This window comes from Brienomyrus brachyistius, chromosome 23, assembly GCF_023856365.1.
Source record: "Brienomyrus brachyistius isolate T26 chromosome 23, BBRACH_0.4, whole genome shotgun sequence".
NCBI classification, from domain to species: Eukaryota; Metazoa; Chordata; class Actinopteri; order Osteoglossiformes; family Mormyridae; genus Brienomyrus; species Brienomyrus brachyistius.
In genome coordinates, this window is record NC_064555.1 from 19,801,573 (window position 1) to 19,810,276 (window position 8,704).

Genomic DNA, 8,704 nt, shown 5'->3' on the forward strand with positions numbered 1-8,704 from the left:
TTTCTATATTAAAAGTTAGGTAAGGAGCATTCCTATTGGACAATCATGACTTTTATATTAAAAGCTCGGTAAGGAGTATTCCTTTTGGACAATCATGACTTCTATATTAAAAGTTAGGTAAGGAGCATTCCTATTGGACAATCATGACTTCTATATTAAAAGTTAGGTAAGGAGCATTCCTATTGGACAATCATGACTTCTAGCTTAACCCAGCTAACCGAGAAATCCTGCTTTGAGGGACGCCCCCCTGCTTAGGCTGCAAGAGTCAACAATAAAACTCCAGATTCCATTGTCCGACAAACAACATTCTAACACTACTCCCCACTTACACATACAAATTTTATTCTGCTAAACACAATATTTCTATTGGTCATTTCTTCACCTAATGAGAGCGGTCCAGGGTGTTTAGTAGTTCAAATCTTTAAATAAATTCTAAGTACAATATTTATATACAAAACACGAGCCAGTGATAAGGGTATTATCAGCCACATTACACATTAACCCCATACACCCGCTGCTGAAGATAGGTCGCTGACAAACCGCAAAGCCTTATTTCTTTTTACTAAGGTAAAGTATGCAGTGACGTCGGTTGATCCGCTCATTTCGCGGTTCGTCGCGGAGACAGAGGGCTGGAGCGGGAGCAAAGCTGACGTTGATCTGTGTGATTTTGGGCTTCCTAAAGTAAGACATTGTTTTATGCATGGTATACAAGGCTTGGGCACGGGATGTTTTTATCTTTTTGTCGTTGGACTTGGCCGGTCAAAGACATTCAGAATGAGACAGAAATAAAAGTGATGTGGGGCTGTCGCGGTTAGCCGGCTACAATACAGGATAGATACGGTTAACCTTAGGTGCTGCGTACGGGCATCGCTTATAAGACAGAGATTACCTTTCTCTTAAGTACCTACCAGCTAGGCAATCAGCAATACAGGGAACTGACCTAAGTCTATTCTTTAGCAAGAGTGTCAGATGCAGAAACGAGTATAAGGTTTGTTACATCTAGAGAATTTGGAGTAGTAAACGTTGGAGTTTTACCCTTACTGTATTGTGCAGCTTTAAGAAGGTGCATTACATAAGGAAGTTTACACCGGAAGCAATGATATCAGCTTCTATTTGAATTAAAGAATTTATTTTTTTCGATTTTCATGTTTATTTTGCTGTTGTCTAAGGCAGGTTAAGTTGTATTTCAGTCCGGGCCTTCGTTCATGTAAACACTCCCTGAGTCATCACCGTCCTGTTTGACCTGCTGGGCTGTTTGATCTGATCCGCAGAGGAGATAGCGCAGCCAGTAAGACTGTTTGTTTTGGTTTTTAGTACTTTAGTAGTTCAACGAAACAATGTTTCTCCACGTTTTGCTGCATTGTTTCCATGTTTGTGGCCATGCCTTTCAAAGATACAGTTTTGTCTTGAATGTCTGGGATGCTTAAGGATTTTTTATGCTCGTTACTAAATTGGTTAAATGTGGAACGAAGTCATACTGGTTCTCAAGGTGTGCGGTAAACTAAATTTTACATCTGATTTTCCTGCTGAAGCCCTTGTAAGCCATTTTATGGCTCAGTAGGTTTGCTCTGTGTTTTACTCTCCAGCCCGATTTTGTATCTGAGTCATCCTCAGTTTGACATCATATTTCAGTAGCAGTGCTGTACTATGTTGAAGATATATGGTCCGCATGTGAATTTGAACGATGATCCAAGGAGCAGCGCTGAGTCTGAATTAGCCTCTGATGTTGTTCATTGCCTGTTATTGCTAAATATTAACTTGAAGCTCATCATTGGAAACTGACCCAAGAAGCAATAATTGTATTTGTTCCAGTGACATGTCTGGCACCTTCTTTCCTCCTTCAGGGGTTCCCCGTGCTTCCCGCCGCCATGTCGTACGGTAGGCCAGACAGCTACCGGGGGCATCTGAAGCACTTCAGCTCCCTCATACAGATATGCAGTGCCAACATCCAGAGGATCACACACAACAGTAAGTGGCTGTATTTGATCAAATCCCACTCCTGCTCCCAGGGCCCAGTATGGGCTCTCCCCTCAGCTCATCCAAATCTGCGCCAAATCACTTAAATAATTGGTCTACATCAGAAATGACTACATTCATCGTGTCTTCCCTCAATTGCCTCAAAAACAGTGATGACCTTAACTTGGGGAGATCAGCTAACATCAACACAGCCCAAAACTTTTCACAGCCTTTTTCAAGTACTCTAAAAGTAAAGAGTGATCTGAATGAAACCGATAGTCACAAAACTGTTTTTGGACTGTGGGGGGAAACCGGAGTAAGGTAATACATATCAACATGAAAATAACTTGCTAATTTACATCAATTACCAGTTTTTTCACTTTAACAGACATTTACTGATGAATTTAAAGTAAAGTGTAGTGGAAACAAAACAATTTACCGCATTTAGTCGTTCTGGGGAGTGTCTAATCACTTTGATGTATGAATTTACTAATAAAATCAAAAAAACATACAATATTACATATTCAAAGTGATATTACAATTGTTCGCGTTAGCATGCCAAATGCAAATGCTATCTTGGCAAATAGCCCGCGTTCACTAATATGACTGCTTCTTACCTTGTGCCGTTCGGCTGCTGCTGTGGTCGTTCTCGTTTCTACTTCAGTCATCGTGATAAAATATGCCTCTCTCCTTGTTGCTGGTCATCATGAATTAAAATGGTGCGAGTGACAGCAGAGTAGTGCTCATACATGGAAATGCTGCCCGCAGCAGGTGCTGTAGCACAGTTGTGATTTTACATGAAGGATTTTTTATTTGTATTTTTTTTTGTGAAAATTATGCGATAGGATAGAAAATATGCAGCATCGCGAAAATATGCCGTAAATTGCTCATTTCGCAGGATTTCACTCGATTGCAAAATTTCGAAAAACTGGAGGGACAGACTATATTACCAAAAGTATTGGGAAACCCCTCCAAGTCATTGAATTCTATCACTTCTATAGCCACAGGTGTATGAAAGCAAGCACCATAGGCATGCAAACTGCTTCTACAAACATCTGCAAAAGAATGGGTTACTCTCAGGAGGAATTCAAGCATGGTACTGTGACAGGATGCCACCTGTGCAATAAATCCATTCGTGAAATTTGGTGTGGGGTTGTTTTTCAGGGGTTGGGCTTAGCCCCTTAGTTCCAGTGAAAGGAACTCTTAATGCTGCAGCTTTCAAAGCCATTTTGGACAATTTCATGCTCCCAGCTTTGTGGGAACAGTTTGGGGATGGTCCCTTCCTGTTCCAGCATGACTGTGCACCAGTACACAAAGCAAGGTCCATAAGGACATGGTTGGGTGAGTCTGATGTGGAAGAACTTGGCTGGCCCTGACCTCAACCCGATAGAACACCTTTCGGATGAATAATAGTGGAGACTGCGAGCCAGGCCTTCTCATCCAAAATCACTGGCTGACCTGACAAATGCTCTCCTGGAAGAATGGTCAAAAATTCCCATAAACACACTCCTAAACTATGTGTACAGCCTTCCCAGAAGAGCTGTAGCTGCAAAGGGTGGACCAACTCCATATTAAAGCCTATGCATTCAAATAAAAAATAATAAAAATAAAAACTGTAAAAATGTATTAAGAATGGGATGTCATTTAATTTCATGTTTGTGTAAAGGCAGGTGTCCCAATACTTTTGGCAATATAGTATATATAGTTTGTTAATAGCATAATATTGTTGGTCTGCAGTTATTTTATTGTGGTTTGTGTTCAGCTCCATATAATCTGGTGAAGTCATGTTGGTTAGTGTTGTTCATTCAGATATAAGCTTTTAGAATTGTGGAATTGTTAGCGGTATTTGTGCTTTGAGACAAAAGATAAAAAAGGCAAATAAAAGTAATGTACATCTATCTTATTTTGCATTGTAAAAAAAAAAAGTAACTGATTTTCTGCTCGAAGATTATAGTGTGCTTATGATGGCCTACTACTTTTTTAAAGTAACACGAGTTTACAAAAGGTTGTACTTTTTTTTTTCCTGCAAACAAAATCGCAATTGAAAATTTTTATTGAGGTACTTCAATACTGTGTTAAATTTCTAAAATCGTATTGTATTTCTATATTTTTGTTGGTGTCGTATTAAAGTTTGAAATTTTGGTATCGTGAATATTATCGTGGTATCGTGACAATATATTAGAGTAAACAGTATGCTTGTAATGTCTCTGGATGTATTATTGGTCAGCGTAAATAAATATGAAAAACTGTAATGTGGGAGAGAGATCTGTCTGAATTAGGTCATGTCTTAAGCATGTAAACCTAATGGTTAATCTCTTCTATGACACACATTGCATAAGTTCTTGCTGTTTTCCCCTGTCCACAGCGGCTCAGATTAAGAGCCTGGTGAACCAGATTGGGACCAGGCAGGACACGAGTGAGATGCGGGAGAATCTGTGAGTTTATGCCCTGGGTCTTTCACTCGCATTGCATGAGGAGGGTTGCAGTGTCAGTACCCTCAAATGTACCTTTTTTTTTATTATTTTTTTAAGTGTCACTGTGTGACATCATCATTGGTGTCCGTTTGGCATACATCAGAAGAGTAAGATTTCTGTGTGAAGCAGCAGACCTCTGTGAGGCATATGTATGCTAATCTATCCCTGAAGCACATTGTTACCCGATGCTTGGATTTAAGTCTTCTCTGCTTGTACAGACAGCAGCTACAGCAGAATACCAACCAACTGGCTAAAGAGAGCAACCGACTTATAAAAGACCTGGGCTCACTGCCGTTACCTACGTCTCCATCAGAGCAGGTGCCCCTGGGGATGCATGCGGCTGACCGTGGGAATGTTCTGAGTTTTTTTTTTTTTTTTTTTTTTTCTATTTTTTTTTTTTTTGCGTGTACATGTGATCATGTGCATGGCTTCTTTCCCTCAGAGGCAGCAGAAGATCCAGAAGGAGCGGCTAATGAATGACTTCACGGCCGCTCTTGGTAACCTGCAGGCTGAACAGCGCCGTGCCGCCCAGCGGGGGAAGGACTCCGTGGCTCGGGCACGAGCCGCTTCCCGCCTCTCTGTAAGGCCTGTGCGCCTCTGCTCTTCTAGCTGTGACCCGTGCCCTCCTTCCCTGTCCAACCATGACTTGATTTTATCCACAGCAGTCAGAAGATGGCAACCGTGAAGATCCGCTGATCTCCTTTGAATAGTGAGTTACTTTCCGTCACTTGGGGTGACCCTAGGCTGCTGTCCGGGGGACCTGGTGGGCGATTCTTATTTTGGTAATGAAGTGCATCCTTGTGGGTGTGACTTCACTAATGTAATCATGTGACACTGTGTGGAGCGTAATCTGCAGCCCTTGTGTCCTCCTGACGTTCTGCCCCATAGCCAGGATGCCTGGGGGCAGACGGGGGCCCAAACACAGGAGCCCTCAATCACCGAAGAGGACCTGGAGCTCATCAAGGAGAGAGAAACAAGCCTGCGGCAGCTGGAGGTGTGTGTCTGATCTCTCCTAGTGTCACTTCGACGTGCTCACGGCTTCAGACTTCAAGGTTATTCCCAACATTTGCAGTCAGACATCATGGATGTGAACCAGATCTTCAAGGACCTGGCAGTGATGATTCATGACCAGGGCGACGTGGTTGGTAGGTGGTGTTCAGTAGGGGGGGGAGGGGTTGCACATCTGCTTGTGCGTGTGGTTCTTGGACCCTCTGAGTAGTGGTGTGTTTATGTGTGCCAGACAGCATAGAGGCGAACGTGGAGAGCACACAGGTACATGTGGAGCATGCTGTGGACCAGCTACATCAGACAGCCCACTACCAGGTAAGAATACCTCTACTTTGTTCAGGGTAATTGTTTCTTCTTTAAAATGGGAAACAGATGATGTAATTTAATCTAATCCAATGACTGCTGTTGCACTCTTGGTCAAGTTGCCGTTTCCCACATTGCTTCCATCAGCTGTTTAGTGGTTTAAGGCAACTCAGTCATGTAGGACAAATACCTCTTCTGAGCAGCTAAATTACAGTCCTGCTATGACAGTGGGAAGATGGGCAGTTGAATTTACTAAGACACGATTGACAGCATTGCTGTCGAATAAGAGGCCGGCTATTTGGAAAGTACCAAATAGAACCTGGAAAGTTCTGGAAAGGCGCTTCCTCTGCTTTCCTTCAGGACAAGTCCCGTAAGAAGATGTGCGTCCTGATCCTGGTGCTGACGGTGGTAGCTGTTGTCCTGGCCATCGTCATCTGGCTGGCCACCAGCTGAACCAGCTCATGGATTTACCCACCTGGATGTTGCACTAGGAGACCAACTCCTATTGACCAAGACCTCTTTTTTGGAGAGGCGTCTGTCTAGGATGATTTGGTGTGGGGCTGATGTGTTTTTTGGGGAGCGACGTGTAGCCCCTGTGACTGGGCTCTGGCTGTGGTTAAGGGGTGAGCTTTTCTTCCATGAGCGATTGAGATTGTGGATGGGGCTTTGAATGTGATGCTTTGGATAAAAACGTCTGCAGCTGAGAAATGTTTTTGTGAGTTAGGAGTGGGGATTTTGGACTGATGGGTGGTGATGTTTAGATATTTTAAGGTATGGTATGTTAGACACCTGGGAATTCTGTTTGGGGACTTATTTATGAAGTACTATCCTATATGTAAAGTTTCCTTTACAATAGTAATATACTGCACTAACCCTTATTTTGCACTGCTTATGGTCAACAATTTTGTGTGTGTGTGTGTGTGTGTGTGTGTGTGTGTGTGTGTGTGTGTGTGTGTGTGTGTGTGTGTGTGTGTGTGTGTGTGTGTGTGTGTGTGTAACAACAAGCTCCTGGTCATCTGAAGTTCTGTCAGGGGATTGGCTATGATGTGGTTATCCCTACAACTGGTGTGTTATAGCGGATACGTGAGCATACAGATTAAGAACAATAGCTAGATATGATTACAATGGCAGCTTAACACATTAGAATGTCAGCGATGATTTAATGCAATAGTCAATGAAAATCTTCATTCAGCGTTTTACATTATTACTGTCACTGGTGGATGTTATCGAAATGCACTTCACATGCTGGTCACGTGATTAATAAGAACTGTTTAACTGCATAATGATGCTGCAATCCACAATGTACAATTTTTAAAACAATAATATTTCTATAATTAAACGCCACTAGAATGGTTCAAGCAAATTTGCTTTTTAAAGTTGATTTTTTTTTTATTGCTGGCTGAAGGTACCTATGATTGGGCTGGAATCTTTTCCTGGTTGAGGGGTTGGATCAGTTGCGCTTTCAACACACGTGACAAAATTGCTTTATGTATGTTGACAAAATGATAAGTACAAGAATATATGCTCAGGTAATATTACTGGGAGAGACACCTGACTTCAGTGTTGCGTTAAGGTTGCTCTTCTCTGTGCAGAGTTTTTATGGACCGAACAGCTTAATCAGACTGCTTAAATGCAATAAGCTTATTAATGCCACATGCATAGAATGTGGCTTCCCAAGACAAGTGTTGAAAAGCATTATCCAAGTTGGAGGAAAACAGCGGCATCTAGTGGTATTTGACAGTATGTGTATGCACACTAAATAAAACCGCAGTGCCTCTTTGTATTTAAGGTTGCTATCTTGAGATTAACGAAACCCGCCTTGTTTCCCAGAATACTTCTCTGCTGTCACCAAGCTCCTTTTATATAGCGGTCTGTGAATTTTCTGTGTCCTGCTAATTCAGAAGTCCTGGCTTCCACTGTTCCATAGTTAAATAGCTGGCTGCCTACCAACTCAACTGTAGGGCCACATTAAGGCCGTATCTCATTGACACATACCAGTATATTTCTTTTATCCGACTTCTGTGCTCTAATAAAAGTTGCATGAGGCTGTAAGGGGGTCATTCTGATCACACACAGCGGAAAAACCGGTTAAAAACACTTTACAAATGTGTGGTTTACCGTGTTTTTTATTGGAGATATTATAGATATTATTGTATTTTTTTAAAAAACAAAAACACAAAACGTGGCGTATGCTCTGTGAAGCCACATGACTTTGGTAACCACTGGATCTCTGGGGGGGGTGGGTGTGCCCAGTGCAACCCAGTGAAGATGAACTGCACCAAGGGTCCTATCTCTGCTCCGGAGGACTCCTGCCTGCAGGACCGATAGCTGCCAGTTAGGGTATGTGCCTTGTCTGATGACAATTGATAACATGAAACCATTCTGCTAATTCTCTACTTTCTGATACTTGAAAATATGAGCATGGATGCAGTCTTTCTCAAGACATCTAATATTATTTTTTGTTTTCTGGAATTAAAGATGTTACATCTTTTAGGTTTAAACCTGTTTCTTTGTTATTAGAATTAAACCTGTTTCTTTGTACACGGTTCATAAAGTAGCAACAATTAACTTATGCGAACACCTGGTATTAATTTAAAGCAAACCAGACTGTTTGCAGCCATCCGTTTTCCATAACCCTGTATCTAGGCAGGGTCACGGTCTGCCTGGAGCCCATCCCAGGAAGCAGAAAGCAAGAGGATGCCAGTCCATCACAGAAAACAGATTCTACTTAAAATTCACAAGTATTTTCCAGCGTATTTACGATTCTGTTATGAAATGTAAATATGACTCACTGAACATATTGTGGGTGACTGTTTTTAGCCTATGAGATGATGTGCACATTTAATTACTGCTAAGTGCAATGCTCTCAGTCAGTATTATGCTCACGTGCACGGTAGCGTGCATCCCCCCTCCCCCTCCATAACATTCCCATGATTTTATACAGTAGCTGCCACTATACACAA

General features: G+C 42.0%; 1 protein-coding gene across 4 annotated transcripts; it reads left to right on the forward strand.

Annotated features, from left to right (window-relative positions):
- The first annotated feature begins 308 nt into the window (after positions 1–308).
- On the forward strand, positions 309–7,104 carry LOC125719581 (syntaxin-12-like). 4 transcript variants are annotated; one of them, XM_048994503.1, is made up of 10 exons: positions 309–567; positions 1,845–1,968; positions 4,322–4,391; positions 4,649–4,748; positions 4,873–5,010; positions 5,093–5,139; positions 5,319–5,424; positions 5,503–5,575; positions 5,650–5,753; positions 6,102–7,104. In XM_048994503.1, exons 2-10 carry the CDS (start codon positions 1,869–1,871, stop codon positions 6,192–6,194), a joined length of 831 nt encoding a protein of 276 aa, XP_048850460.1. In that variant the 5' UTR covers positions 309–567; positions 1,845–1,868; the 3' UTR covers positions 6,195–7,104. The 4 variants fall into 4 exon arrangements, with proteins under 4 accessions (XP_048850460.1, XP_048850457.1, XP_048850461.1 ...); XM_048994500.1 differs by having other exon boundaries at positions 310–681; XM_048994504.1 differs by having other exon boundaries at positions 316–681; positions 5,671–5,753.
- The last annotated feature ends 1,600 nt before the right edge of the window (positions 7,105–8,704 follow it).

Excerpts from the sequence above, each read along its gene's own strand:
- LOC125719581 (XM_048994503.1), top strand. The coding sequence starts at position 1,869 with ATGTCGTACGGTAGGCCAGACAGCTACCGGGGGCATCTGAAGCACTTC. Across the intron at positions 4,749-4,872 it reads CTACGTCTCCATCAGAGCAG|AGGCAGCAGAAGATCCAGAA; the intron begins GTGCCCCTGGGG and ends TCTTTCCCTCAG. Across the intron at positions 5,754-6,101 it reads ATCAGACAGCCCACTACCAG|GACAAGTCCCGTAAGAAGAT; the intron begins GTAAGAATACCT and ends GCTTTCCTTCAG.